Raw genomic sequence first — 16,052 nt, 5'->3', positions numbered from 1 at the left:
CAAGCGAAAAAGAGACGGGAAACGGAAGACGAGCGAGAGTATGGGTACTGCGCACAATGTTCGGTAAATCATTGGACATTTATTGCAGTTAATTAGTCGACTGACCGACCTCGTCAGACCGCTTTGCATGTACGATTCCAAGCAGAAGACCGGCACACATACGCGGCGTTGGCGCCATGCAAAGGTTAACACGCATCTCCGTTCCGTACGAGTAAAGTACGAAGAATTGGACGTTATCTTGGGCATCGTCAAAATTTCAGGAATTTTATTCAACCCGTTTTGGGCTACCTAACGGCCGTTGAATGAGAATTTTAGTAATTGCGTATTCTCAGTTTCATACGCGAGATACCCCGCGAATGGTTAATATGAAAAATGGAATTGTTATAGTTATTGGCATTTTATCAACGACTGTATAAATTTCTTTTATAACTTTTTCATTTACTAAAAGAATAAAGAAAAGAAAGTTTTATAAAAATCAAGAATACTACTTGAAATAATCTTTAAAATAATCTTCTTTAAAGTAAACAAGTAGAAAATGCAAAATTGTTGTATTTTTTTAATTTAATTCAACATTACGTTACTCTTAAAATTACTCAAAAAATTATTTCGTCGTTTAAGAAATTGTATCTGCACATCGTCATTAAAAATAAAAATTGCACTATCGCTCTATGGGGTAAATTAACTAAGAATAAAAAAGAAAAAAAAAACAATTGCGAAATACTCGTCAATCACAATTAAATCCCACGCTGCAAACTAAAAAGTATTCGGAATAAATATAACACGATTCGCCGTATTGCTGACACTTTACGGTCTAAATTAGTAAACGAAAATATCCAAGAAAGGGAGAAAGACAAATAAAAAAAAGGAGAAGCGGCGAGCAATAAATTTCAGACTCGATACTCGCCCCTGGTTTCTCGATGGCAGAATGCCGAGAACCAGAAAAACGGTACGCGCTGGACTCGGCTTCCTTGTTAAAGTAACATGATTTGCAAGCGAATGATTAACCGGCCGTCACCTGCGAATCGCGCGCTGATCAATCGCCAATCGCTATGAAAGGATAATAAATGTGATATACGATTGGCATTAAACGAGAGGTTAACGTAAGTCGTACCAGAAAAGGTTCACGTGTCTCGTACGCGTGCCTGACATTAAATCGAATGGATTGTTGGCGAAGTTTACAATAACTCAATGGAGAGTCATTCGACGTCGTGTCAAACTTTCCTCCGCAATTTTTCTCCGCGCAGGTAAAATAATTCCCTTGGACTTTAATCAACGTTTATACGTCCCATTGTTACCTAATTATATTTAGCAAATAAAAACCGCTCGCATACTCACTTTTTGATTATATCCATAGACGGTATTTTTCTTCCCGGTATAGCGACCTTCTCGTATTTAACGCCAGCACTCGTAAATTCCTATAACATAATTAATAACGGCATAAACAATTATATGCGTATTATTGTTTAATACAAAATGTTTCTCGTCGAATGAGACGCAACGACGATGCATTAACAAAGAACGTACTGAATTGAACCGCGCGTTTAATTTAATCGAGCAAGCTATTGTTCATGTTAAACCGCCTCGGTGCACTCATTAGCATTACTAATTATCGCAGGTAAAACCATCAATTATAAACAACGCGGATAATCATACGTCTCTGAGTGTCAATCAAGTGTGACGTAAACCCGAAACGTTCGGAAACCGAGATGAATCGATCGTTGAATACAAAATTTGCAATATGTATTTCTATCGCTGTCTGTAAAAAGAAATCTCATTAAACAATAACAATGATAACACGGTGTAACTCTAACCCGAGTGATGTCAAATAAGAGTTACCATTCATTTTTCCACACTGATGACAGATCACGTCATAATAATCAATCTTTTTGACTTTGCTTTTAGCGAGATATTAGAAACTCAATCCTGGTGATCGTGCACTATTGCGCTTAATGGCTATATCGAACCTATTTTCTTTTCCCCGGCCGTCGATAATGCGCGAGAAATTCTTTCGCACGTTCAAAAATGTTTCCGAGTTTTCAGTCCCGACAAAATCAAAGTTAACGTACGATAAAACGTTCATAAAAACGTACAAAAAAAAAAAAATTCTTACGCACGAGAAACTTTCTAATGTCAAATATGATTAAAAAATAATTTATCTGCTTTACGTACAAATTTTACGTATGAAATAAACACAAAATTGGAAGAATAAAAGATACGTCTGACGATAAAATCTTCACGAAGCGGTATGCGGGGTTCTTTGTCTCTACAATCTTGCTTTTCCCTACCCGACCATGGGCAGGAAAATTAAAGGACCGACTAAGCGCTTCATTATACATGTATAATGCGCTCTAATTAGGCGTGGGCGACACCAAGAGATCTCTCTGTTAATTATCGTTGCCCCGCAGCGCTATTGATGTCCACGGCGGCGTGTATAATGTTTTTAAAACATATCTCCCCCCCCCTCCCTGAGATTCTTCACTCTCCTCGAGTGGCAAATGGCTGTCCAAACGCCGGTGGGGCCAGGACAAAAACCAGAAGATGAAGTGACCGAACCGACTCCACGACTTATTAATATAATTGATCGGTCTTCGGCCCTTCTTTTTGACAGCGTTGACCCAGAAAGCATCGCGGACGTATTCCGGTTCGAAACGACGGCTCGGACCAGCAGTCACTCGGCCGATCGAGTGGCAGCTGGCTATTCCAAAAATCTAATAATAAGTTCATTAGCTCGCGGCCTCTCTATCCTCGCTACAAATTAGTTGGATCGCTCTCCGGAGTTTTTCAAAGCCGGAATCGACTACGATGCGATATTAGAAGTCAAGGAAAAAGAGAAAGAGAGAGAGAGAGTAAGGAAAGGTAGATGAAACCGAAGAAGAAAGAAAAATATGATAGACGAACAGCGATAACAGACAGTTGAATTCGTGGAGTTTCGAAAAACGAAAAAGAAAATTTGTATATCTGCTCGATCAAGGAATGCAGCAGATGACAGGTTGCGGGAGACTGAGGAGAGAAGACGTCTTTTATCTCGAATTACTAAAAGGTAAGGGAGCGCGTGCATAAACATAGCGAATTACGACTTGAAATTCGAACGATACGCGATATGTTTCCGCATTAAATTCATGTAGCTGCATTAGTATTATTTCATCAAACGATATTGCCTGCGCATGGCTCCTTTTTAATCGCGTGCAGGAATCTCAAATTTATTCTTTACGCTACGCCCCGTCTTATGATTACAATAACATTTATTTCACAATTAGCATATTTATGGATACGTGTCAATCAATTGCGTAAAACAACTACTGTATTAAAATTAGTGAAAGATGATCGTTTGACTATGTTAAATTAAAAACTTTGCTTTTGTATCCCTTACCTTTTTGTCATAGTAGCGACTTGTATTGGTCAAATCGACGATATACTTGAGATGAGGAAAGTCTTGCAGCAGTTGTGGAGGAGTAAATCTGCAACAATGAACGTTACCGGGTTATAACGTGCGCGCTGAGTGACATTTTCGTTTTATTGATCGCACGTGTAAAATCCCTGCGCTACTTGAATCACGAAACGATGTCTTTCTTCGCTTTATAGACACAAAAAAAAAAAAAAAAAAAAAAAAAAGAAAGAAAGAAAGAAGAAAAAGATTGAAGAATCTAGTCGGTCAAAACGGCTTGCACAGAAAGATTCTTCTCGAGGGGCGCGATCTGTATGACTAGATGATATATTAAGGGAAGCAAAGAATCTCGGAGGTTCCAAACGAAAGGGCTCGGATTAGGCGGGGGTGTCGGCCCAAATAGTTCCACCATCCCTTTCGATATATCAAAACCTTTGGGAGACGTACCAGGTGCGTGCGTGCGTGCAAGCGTAGATACGGAAACGAGCACGACCGTCCTTAACCACGAACGATTCCCCATAAATGAACAACCCTTGCTGCTCGTGTCCGCGCCGAGATATTATTAAAAAAAAAAAAAAAAAATTTACACAATTTATTAGGATACTGCCCGATTTAAAAGCAATTAACGGCGAGCTAATGCGACTCCGGCAGATTTATGTAACCGATCAAGTGAGAAGTATCACGTCTCTTTTAACGCGCCACTATAATTATCGCTATAATTTTCACGAGCGTCGTGATTCACCGAAAAAACGACTACGCGATATCCTTTCCTTTTTTCGCGCATCGGATTACAGCGGCGCGACACCACTCCGTCGATCTCGCTAATGCGCCTTAGCACGCTCATGCATCATCTCCTGTCTGCAAGGAGAGAAATTCTGCACCGTGTTGTAAACGCGGTATAGATATTTGCGGAATGAAAGAGAGGCGGCCCGGCCGCCGATGTTTACACGAGAGGTGTCTAAACGACAAGTCATTCCGATACTCACCGTTCCTCCGGCTCCAGATTCTTCGCTATGGCCTGAAACAAAAAGAAAAAGGAACATTTATCATCGAAGGAAACGCAGCGAGAAATAATTAATAATCCTTAATATAATAAGCTCGGCGACGGCCGCGGTTGCACGGTGCCTCGGAAATTTTTGACGGCATCTCTAAACGACTTCATCTCCGCGATGATTACCATCGACGCGCATACCCTTCGCCGATACCTGCGCGGATGTTGCGGCACGGTATCGCAAGTCATTCTCTATTTCGGATTAATTAATAGCGCGAGCTTAACAGGCCGCACGAGATGATCACGCGCCGCGATCGAGGCTCGCATGTCGCTAATGAGTGATTGATTGACTCCGAATACTATACGTTAAACGTATCGTTAAATAACGATACGTGACAACGTCGGTGGTGAGTGCCGGTGCCGAGGAACCCCAAAGGCACGCTTCCGCCACGGGCACGATGACTCGGTGGTTATAACAACGGTGCGTCTCGACAAAGAAGACATCGATACCGAAGATACGTACTGATTTATCGTCGATATTCGTATACCGTTATCGTAGAGCGTTTCCATAAAATTTTAATAATTATTAACTACAATAATTAAATCTGCTCAGCGCTTATCTCATTCAATTCGAAAATAGCACAGAAAAATTTAATACGCGTAAATGTTCGATTGCATATATATATATTTTTTTTTTTTTTTTTTTTTTTTTTTTACCGATACGAGAGAAAGATAAGTTATTAGCTATATAACGCAAGTTCGAGAAAGTAATAACACGGTGTGCACTATTTATACTCGCATATTTTAAATTATAACAGGCCCAGAATACGGCGCGTGGTAAATTGAAAATTTCGTTAATCGGCCCGAAACGTCGCACCCGTTATGGGTGGGTTAATGATAATTACGGGTTTAGACGTAGCTCTCCGATTGGCTAGGAGGGGAGATCGTATCTTCGGACGAGTATGGAACGAGTATCGGCAAATAATTTTATTAATGTAACTAAAGTAGAATTGAAAGCCTTTTAAACTTTAACATTATTAACTGTGAGCGGTGATATAACGTGAACCGTTTAATAACATACGTGATACGCGTATAGCGCGAGGATACACGATTAAAAATTCACGGCGAACAATGCCATGATGCAATCTGATGGCTGGTGAATGCCAGCGCGCATCTCGCCTTTGACGAGCCGAGATTCGCGTATTTACGCTCCAAGTAAGGACAGAAGGCGCGAGGTAAATGCAAGGATTTACGAGCCTCTTCGGGAAAGGACATTCGCGGCACTTCTCAACGGAAAGGAACACACCGCAAGCCACGATGAACGAAGGAGAATCGAAGAGAGAGAGAGAGAGAAAGAGGAAGAAAAGAGGACAGACGATACAGGTAGCTTTTGGACCACCTGCGAAATTTACTAACCCCACTCGTGCCAGGGGCAGTTTATTTTTCGCACGATATACTTCGTTCCTCGCAGTTGACAGCCAGATCGTTTTCTCCGCTGATTCCACCATTCAATTTCACGATCCTTAGTCTAATATATGGGCCCGTCTAAATCAGGATTATCTGACCGCGTTTGCATTGTGCGAGTCGCCTTGACGGTTCGCACGAGTTCACGCAGCATCCGTCGCGCGCCGGAAATCTGGTTATACTTCTCTATTTTTACTGTCTGGTGTCGCAAATGTTACCAGCTTTAACGGTAAATTATTAAAAAAAAAAGAATAAATAATAATGATTTTATAATATCTTACAACATATTAGGAATTCAATAAAGAGATGTAATAAAATTTACTTTTACTAAAAGAAATTATATGAAAATAACTTTAGCTCCTAAAAGATGTACGACGAGAGTGTGAACGAAGTTTCACACGCCGACAAATTTGGCGAGATCGAAAACACAACGGAGTGTATGTTAAATCATACGCTGCGTGCCAATAACGTGTCCGGTATTGGCTTATGGTGCCGCGAAAGGTGCGCGCCGATACCTATACACGTGTCTTATTTTCAGCAAGAGACTCGAACAAAGGTCGTACGCAGATTTATTAATTAAGAAGAAAAAAAAAAAAAATTGCACCCGTCGAAAGACATAACCGAATCGTTGTTTTCGCACATTAATATACAATGCAACCACATAATATTATGCGAAACGCGAAGTTCGTGGAGATCATAAAAATTTCTATAGAAATAAGCGTTGATCAAACGCAACGCGGTACAAAGCCATTGAAAAAAAAGGAAAAGAAAAAAAAAAGTGATCTTGGCGCGCGACGTAGGCGTTGGCCAACGGTAGGTATCGCCGATATTTATTGGAAATATTTACGAGGGGTGAGCTTCCACGCCTTTGTACCGAGTGGGCCGTAATATTCCCAAGGCCCCTTTGCCTGGTCATTCGAAGTCGACGGCGTAATCTCGGCGAAACTGGCGTGAGAACTTCGGCGCGAACGAGGGACACCGCGAATTCAGATACGACATATCGATGACAATGTGATTAAAGGTCCTTTAAACGGCTCGTCACATAATCGATCGTTAATATTTGCGTTTAAACTTGAAGACTTTGTATTATCGAACTTACAAGAATTATCTAAAAATTCTAAAACAAGGAGACGCGATATACGAGTGACGAATAGTTCGGTAAACAAAGACACGCATGGCAACGAGAACAGGATGAAGGAAAAAAAAAGAGCACGACAGTCTGCAAAAAGAACATTTTACTGCATGAGAGAACGAGCGACATTTCTACGCATTCATGTAGAGTCGTGCAGGGAAGCCATATAGACTGCTATATGACCATCTCGAACTGATATATGCGCGACGTTATTCGTATCCACTTACTTCCTCGTTTGGCAGAAGATTCGAAGCGATCTGAAATAGGTCACCTACGCAGACGGAAGACATGCACGACAATATGACGCGTCGTTTGCTAGTTATCAATAATAATCTAATAATAATTTAATAGCTGTTGAATAGTCGCTGAAAAATCACGAGTTATATTTAAACTTTCAAGAGAGATCATTGAATTTAAGAACGAAACTTCTGCATTACTTGGGTAAATATGAATTTAAGTTTCAGCGTGATAAGATATCAATTATGCATTATCATATTTATTCGATTTTATTCTTTTATTTTCGAAATAACAGATATAAAACTTCATAATTGAATGGAATAGATTTTTGACACGTGAGAATCTTTAACTGTATATGATTCTTCGATAATAAATGAAACGTGAATCCATCAATCTCAGTTTTTTCACGTGCGCAGTAGGTGAACTATTTTGAAAGTAAAATGCAGCGTCCCTTGCAAGGATCCATGAAAATTGATTCTCTGTCCGCCTTCTCTAATAATCCTTCCTCGGCTCGATATTTTCCGCGGTTCTTTTAAGATTCTACAATTTTCAAAAAGATCTACAGCCGATCGACAGAATAGGTATATCGATTAGTGACCACTCCTCGAAGCCCATTGTACCCCGTAAATTGACCGTTAAGGGTCCCAGAAGATATCGTCGGCCATTACACAGGAATAAAATACAAGATATTTCATATGCTACAAAATTATTAAAAATTTACGAAAGAAGAAAAAAAATTAATATAATAAATAAAGAAATAGCGCGTGAGAAATTAACAGAATAATTTCGAAAGGTAAGATGTCAAATAACTCCGAAAGTACCATTAAAAAAAAAAGAGAAAAAAAAGGAAAACCTGAAGAGAGAAATTGAATCGTTTGTAGTAATATGTCAAGGTCTATTCCTTAGCGCGGATGCTGCGAACGTTTGGGAATTGATTACGGGCATCGTATTACCGCAATACGGCGAAGCCTCGCCATTCTGTGTGGATAACGAATTAGTACCGCTCCGACACGTGGCTTTATAGACTACCATCCGCGCGCCGCGTGTTCCCTATCACCGACTGTCGTGGACCGCGCTCGGCACAGCACGGCGAAAGCGGTGCCATGTTTCCCATGCCATGTATAAATAATAGGGCCGCGTCAGCAGTCGCTATAATTCAATTCACACCTGATAACCGCGACCGTAGAATTTCCATATTACAGACCGTAATAAAATTAAAAATATTTTCAGGGCGGTCCGCACGCCCCGGGGGGTCCCCCGTTTCTCCTTATGCGTTGGCCCGGCGGACGAGGTTTGCGATCCTCCACGTTTCGCCGACATCACGAATTTGTTCTCCGAATTTGTTTCTCGTTGTCGCTGGTGGTCCGTCGTCGGATGTGACATACGAGGGAACGCGTGCAAAACGATACCGCGAGACCGAAGTATTTATGCGCGAGATCGGACCGATATTAGACGCTAGACAAGTAATTACAATGAATCTCGCAGATAAATGATTGTCTATTTGCGGGACGTTTGGCAGGACGTTAATAAATATTTTGCGCTCCCTGTCGACATGCTCTACGTTTAAGATATGCATAGATATGAATGAAGTGAACGAGGACTTTAGGGTCCTAGATAATATTTTAATATAATCTGGCTTGCTTTTATTTTTTATCTATTAGATTTTTGATGCATCTTGACAGTTAGAAATAAATCATAAGCCATAAATCTGAATTATATCTCAGACAGTAAATATTCGATATGATATATAAAATCGTAAATTGTGCAGAAAACGATTAAGAATTGCAGCGGCAATTAAAAAAAAATAACAGCGGAAAAACTAACCGCGTAAGTTGAATAAAAATCGATATAATTTTCTGCAGAAACAATATTGCAATATCGACGTGATGCACGGGCTCCCTTCGTAGCAATCGCGATGTCGCCGACATGCATTAAGGGATGTTACGAGTGGGTATTGCAAAAGGATGTTATAACGCTCTCGTGTAGATAACGCCGAATGGAACCCTAGACTCTGTAAAGCTACGGGTTGCGCCACATCATTTTCCGACGTCGAGCTTCCGGTATTCACGGCGCAGTTACAGCAAACGACCGAAATGACTTATACAAGCATTGGCATTTCCTAGTCAGGATCGAACGTCGCTTTTATTACGAAATTCCTACGGACGGATCATACCGCTGGATCGTAACAATGCCCGGAATCACATTAAAGTCACTGACGGTGCCGCTATTCTCGAAACAAGAAAGATCCCGATAGTTCTTTGTCTCTATCGACACCGTTTCCCTCTCCCGATTTTTTTTCTTTTTTTTTTCAACATTGTACCCCGAAAAGCAGAGACTCGTTGGTGCGTCAGAGGTTCTAGCGAATTGATTGTTTTAACTACGGGGGTGAGAATACATTATATATTAACGAAAGCCCGGCGCGACCGAAGACAAGATTAACGATCCGCAGGTATTTATGGCCGTGACTTGTCGGGATCGTTTAAACAAATGTTTGTTTCTTGCCTCGGCATGACCCCGCCTCGTCAGTTTCTTCGGGAAGGAAAAGGAAAGGCAAGAAGATTTCCCGAGGATCTTAAGGTCTCGGCAGCTGCTGCTGATGGCGCGCGTCGATGACCGCGGTTACCCTCCGAAAGCACATCCTATTTGCAGTCGACTGACCCTATGTATCTCTTTCGTCCTCGCCGCCGTACCTCGACGCCGGATGCCGGCACGCTAAATCGCGCGTCTCCATGGAATTCGTTCGCGCGCAACCGGAAGCAGATCGCGAGCAATGGTTAGCGCGGGTCGCCGGCTAAACAAATCATTCCTTCGATATTGCTCCATAATGCGCGTAACCAATCGCGCGGTCCCTCCGATAGATTCGACGCACCGGTTACGCGAAGATTTATAGGGCATAAGTGCCGCCTGCCGCCGTGCCGTGCCTTTTTTCTCGAGAACGTTGGAACTAATCGACGGTGCAACAGAATCGGTGGGAGGCGACCGCGGGGCCAATAAATTCTGAAATTTCTTCACGTGTCGTCCTCGCGTCCGGTGACGCTTTCGTATAAACAGACGGGGGATCTCGCAGAGGGGGGAGGATCAAACCTCCGGCCACCAGGCTGGAACGGCTCCGAAGGAGCATGAAAACGGAAAGGACGGAAGAGAAGAGAAACAACGGCAGAAGACCGGGAAAATCTCGACGATGCGGGGGGAAGGGTGACGATAGCGGGGGTAGAACGGTGGGCGCCGGCTCATACGCGCGCCATTCACAGAAAATTTATGTACCAGAAGCATAAAGCCAGCGCTGCGTCTCCTCGGGCCGAAAGCAGCCGTGGCATCCAAAACCACTGGCAAATCCACAATCGTTCGTTCCTTTCATCCCCTCAATCTTTTTTTTTTACTCTCTCTCTCCCGTCTTGCGCCCCTGTCCTACCCGTCTATGCTACTGCTTTGTTTTCTCTTTCCTTTCTTCCTCGGCTTGCGCGATACAATCCAAGCAATATCGCACTTCGTCACGTATAATGACGCTGGATATGGAATGGGAGAAATCGAGCGAAGAAAAGATATAGGGGGCGAGATCGGGGGATTGCGCGGGGTGGAAGGCAAGAGTTGAGAAATAAAGGAAAAGTAATACTATTGCCTCCTCAACGATTCCCATCGCTCTGTGAGAACTTCCCGCGGAACATTTGCGGTCCATTATTCCCTCCGTACTCATATCAAAAGGGTCGGACCAGTGCATATACCGAAGAAATGGCCTCCCTACATCTCAACTAGTTTCTAAAAAATAAAATCCGTGATCGCCTTCAATTCGGTCGTTCGCGGTTAAATCTGCGTGCAAAGTACTGTCCCACCGTTCAAAAAATATTTGAAGAAAAGGAGAAAAAAAATTGATATAATAATATTAAATATATAAATAGCGTACGTTTATAAAAATTATACCACAGAATGTATCAGACATTAATCTTTGTAAAATAATAATTAATAAAATAAAAACAATTTCTTAAATAATTCGAGAGTTTTAATTGAGACCAAGAAATTATTTTAAATTAAAAATATTCCTAGAATAATTAGCTAAGACCGGATTGTGAATAAAAAAATATGCCAGGACAGCCTTTGAGCTCCGCTAGATTCAGTTATCCTAACCGACTAAGTATATCTTCCACATTCTTTACGACTACGCGCATCACCGCCTCGCGGTGCACGTACGTGTATAAATGAGCGGTGCCCGTGCGTAACGAAGCCTCGCAAAATGGGAGGAACACCGAAACACGATTGGGTAAAAAGATAATGCTGGCTACCGCGAGACCTTTACTCCGCGGGTTTCCCGGAAAGAAAGGGACCCCCTGAGACGGACATTCGCCATCTTATCTAGCGGAGATAGACCCGCGACCCAGCTACCATATCTGATGAAACGCGATAGATGGGACGGCGTGACAAAAGTGTCCTGCACGCCGAGCATCCCCTTCAACGCTCGCGCACCTGTAAAAACCCGACCCGCACCTAACGCGACTAAATAATTTTACTGAACAGTTGACTTATTAATTTCAACGACAGCGATACATGTTGTTCATTAATTAACACAAACGATTATCGCATGAATAAAATAAGATTTACACATAAAAAATATTATAAAAAATTAGTGCGAAAGAGAAGACTAGCACGGGACGCGTATCGTCATCGCTCGCTGATTCCACGCACCGCGCGTTTTCTATTCTAAAAACGGACCGCCAAGTGTGACAATGTTAGATCGCGAGACAACGGTGTGTCGATAACAAATAAAATAACCGGCAGCGTCCAATTTAGTAAATGTTCAACACTTTCGCGACGCTCCGACGTAGATAAAAACTAGTTTCATCAACAAATGACATGTTTATATGCTTTCTTCGGTGTCGATCGGCGGAACTTCGAAAGCAAAGTCGTTCTGGCGCAGTGGGTCTCGGCGTGACGCACGACGACCCCTTTTACAGGCGCCAGGCTGCTAAAGGAAGAGCAGGAACAAGGAGGGCGACGACGAAAGAGCGGAGGCGAGCGCAAGAAGAGAACGACGAAGAAGAAGAAGAAGAAGAAGGAGCAGAAGGGAAGAAAAGAAGGAAGGCGTTCCGACGAAACGGAGCGCGGTGTCGGATCTAGATAAGATCTTCGAAACGGGGATCAGTAATATTTTACAAAGTCATCGAAGTTGCTCGCTAACTTCGGCATAAATTACAATCGCCGTCTCCCTTTCTCCCGGCTGCCCTTCCTTCTTCCTCCCGCCGTGCAGCGCTCATCCCTTTTGTGAAATGCTACACGGCTATGGGAAGATGAGGAGGCGCCCGCGGATCCACCTCTCTTCAGCGAGTGTTAAACAAACACTTACAATTGCTAATAACATAGAACGCGCGCGCTCGTCTCGCGGTGAGCCAATAAATCCGCTTATCTAATAACCATGCACGGCTGATTGCCGGTGGGAAACGTAATAGTGACGCGAGAACGTGTCCCGAATTAATTACCGTAATCGCTTAGCGGAGGAAATTCGTGAGGTGGATTAGTATTAAACGACGTAATCTTAAGCTAACACCTCTTCGACAAATCAATCTGTGTGTAATTATTATGTAATTAAATAATTTTACGTATACTAAAAAAAAAAAAAAACGTAATATTAAATTATGAATTCATTAAAAGTTTTCGTGAATTCAATCAAATCTGCGCGAAAGCAAGAATGGCTGGTCACACGCACAAAATCGGTTGTTTACTCGCGAGATTAACGTTCGCGACAGAACGAAATACTGCCGTTTATTATCTCTCCGACAGTGACCAAACTGATGGCTATCGTCGAGGGTGGTTACTTAATATTTCGTCATAAAAAAAGAAGACGAGAGGGTCAGTAAGATGCTCGCAGGACTCCGAACCGTGACACGAATACGAGCGACGAAGTTCGCGAGGATCTCATTCATAAATCATACGTTGAGAAGAAAAAAAAATAAAATAGCGGCTAATCCTATATGATGTGTTAGCAAAACTATTGTATACCGCAATTGTGAATAATGCACGCTATATATTCAGCGACGAATCGACACGATATCCCAGAAACGTAATGCGAGTTACATTTTAAAAATCATAGAAGCGGGGCTTCGACCGATGCCTCGTCATTCGCGTACCCGGCACTTTTCTCGATGCAGGTAAAAGCTGTGAGAAATGAAAGGGTCGTCTGGAAAAAGGTATCCTACATTCCCAAGTTATCATAATGGAATTAAATACACACGTCGACGGGATGTTCGAGTACGACTACACTGTAAAATTCGAATGAACAAGCATCGAGAAAAAAAAAAATCTCGCTAATTGTCCAAAATAAAATCTTTATAAAAAAAAAAAAATATGTATATTTTTTTTTTCCCCTACAATAATTATCTTCATCAAATTAAAATCAAAGTTATATTTTATGTTACAAAATAAACGTCAGCCGTTGTGCTCTACGTTATATTCCATAAAAAAAAAATACCTGTAAATAATTTTGACGCCCGTAATATATTCGAAGCTTGATTTAAATTGCAGATAAAAAGAATAAATTGCATCGCGTGAATTGAAACGTGTTATCCTTCAGAGTACACCGTTAGAATGCATTCCTCTAGAAAATGTTAAGCAAATTTAAAACACAAAATGATCAATCCCCCTATTCATCTTATCCGCAGACACGGCTGCTTATACGACGAAGGCGAGTAGCCTGCGTGTAACTGAGAAGTTCATACGATAACGATCTCAATGTTCAGGATTTTTGAGGGTTGAAATACAGATATCACCCACGAAGAGACGCTATCTTTTCGAGCGAAGCCTGCCTTAGCCCCTCGACATGAATTAATATTCTACCACCGTGCAGAAATAGCCCACATTGCAGTGACAGTTTAGAAAAGAAAAAAAAAAAAAAAAATGACAAAGAAAAGAAAGAAAAAAAATATAGCCGGTTGAAATATGCGGTCCGTACTATCGCTCAAAAGAAAAATATGAGAGAAAAGTTGATAGCTATTTATTTATCTGCTATTCCGATCTAATATGCTTACGCACATTCGCACATCATTTACCAAAGAATAAACGTATCAATAAAATTTACGTTTCTCAAATTAAACCCCGTATAAAATAAAAGACAATCGCGAATCAATTACGTTCCATTTTTACTAAAATCCGATTTCATCTTCGGCCGTACGATTATTATAAAAGTAATAAAAGAAAATGTAAAAATAATTTTTACACAGCGTCAAGTTTCAAGATTTAAGAGAAGCGAGAGATATATGTACGTTCATGAAATATGCTTCTCTTCTCATTTCCATAATTCACCGTATATAATAGATAATAGAATAGGTAACTCTGCAAGGAAACGCATCCATCGAGCATGCACACGACTAACGCCACGTTAAAATCCGTTGGATCAGCATCGGTTCCCTAATCAGAATAGAGCGAGAGAAAGTCCGTAAGCGTCGGCGAAGAGAGCGTATCACGTTTCGTGTGAGCCGATATTTGTTACAAGTTCTTATAGATGATGAAGAAGCGTTCGCCGTGCGCGATCCGAGGCGGCCCGGAGAATGGGTGCTGGGACCCTTTGAGGGCCCTATTAACGAGTGGCCCCCCGCGGCCGCCGCCGCCCAATCAACCCCGAGTCCAATTCGGGCCCTCGGCTTCGACTTGTTTTATGTAATGCCCGCGACGCCAGAATCAATTAGCCCTGGCACCCTCCTATTTTGCGTATGCATGCGCCGTGGGTATATGCATAGCGGGCGATCCCGGCGAGCCGAAACTTATTTGCAACTGTCCTGCGCGCCCAAGAACGGCCGGTGGACCGTGAAAAACCGGTTCCGGGGGGAGCCGCGAGTTAGGCGGAAATTAAATAGCTCGGGACAAACGGGGATCAGAACGTTTGCCTGCTCACCTCCGACCGTGTGGCGAATTAGGATCCGCTAATTTTGCCGCTCGGATCCCGCGGGTTTTTGACACGAAACACGACCGGCGATAGATCCACCAGACGTTACGACCGGATAGAGGATGGCGCCAAGTCCTTTGAGTCTTTAGGCAAGCTATTAAAGTTCACGTCAACTGGCCTAACATCAATGAAATTCACGCGCGCGATTAATTTTATCTTTATACGATACGATAAGCGTAATATCTTTATTAACTGTGTAGATGCATCGTTACGCAATAAGCGTCGTTATAACGATTCTCGAGTAAAAAACAGATATCTAAAAAAAAAGAAAAAAAAATCCCCCCAAGGTTTTTCTTTCAAGAGAATTTTTCGAAGTAACCCGTCGTTATTTATCGGCCGTTGGCATTAATCGCGGGCTTGTTGATCGGTAATTGTTCACCGTCGATTAACATACGAACTATCGTTAGCGTGGCATAATTGTCTTGAAAAATGATCCGTCTAATCGTATCTTTGGCGAGATAACGAGAACCCGGGACGGGCGCGAGGGTTAGCGTTAGCTGGGAGGTTCGACGAGAGTGCAAGCCCGATCGCACACCGTCGTAGCGTAGCGCGGTCAATTAGGCGGACTATCGCCACGCGTTTTAATGAGATCTCGAAGCAGAGACGAAGGTATATAAAAGTGTTTTATGCCCTGTGAAACCTGGGCGCCGTTGCGTCGTCAATTAGGCGACTACGCGCCGCACCCCGCCCATAATCAGCATATGCAACGTCGACGGATGCGAGGCTCTCGAGTCGATATAACCAGGAAGAGCGACAGTGTGATCTCGACTTATTATTCCGGTAATAAAAACACTGAGACTTGCCAGCCGTCAGGCCGCGCCGGGATTCTCTCGTTTACGAAAAACGTCTTTTTTACGAGCTAGCGTACGAGACTGGGATTAACATCCGTCGAGACTTGTGTGCGCAACAATTTTCT

At 42.4% G+C, this 16,052-nt stretch overlaps 1 protein-coding gene across 1 annotated transcript in view; it reads right to left on the bottom strand.

The window, feature by feature from the left end:
• The window catches only part of LOC139113122 (uncharacterized), a 34,184-nt gene that overhangs the window by 15,977 nt on the left and 2,155 nt on the right, over positions 1-16,052 (bottom strand). The window contains exons 3-5 of the mRNA XM_070674049.1: positions 4,372-4,403; positions 3,371-3,458; positions 1,336-1,415 (exon numbers count right to left, since the gene is read on the bottom strand). Of these exons, the coding sequence (XP_070530150.1) occupies positions 1,336-1,415; positions 3,371-3,458; positions 4,372-4,403 (200 nt within the window). The remainder of the gene's footprint in view (positions 1-1,335; positions 1,416-3,370; positions 3,459-4,371; positions 4,404-16,052) is intronic.

Source organism: Cardiocondyla obscurior, linkage group LG02, assembly GCF_019399895.1.
Source record: "Cardiocondyla obscurior isolate alpha-2009 linkage group LG02, Cobs3.1, whole genome shotgun sequence".
Lineage (NCBI taxonomy): Eukaryota > Metazoa > Arthropoda > Insecta > Hymenoptera > Formicidae > Cardiocondyla > Cardiocondyla obscurior.
The sequence above is the reverse complement of the archived record's forward strand: the minus strand, read 5'-3'. Positions and strand labels throughout refer to the sequence as shown.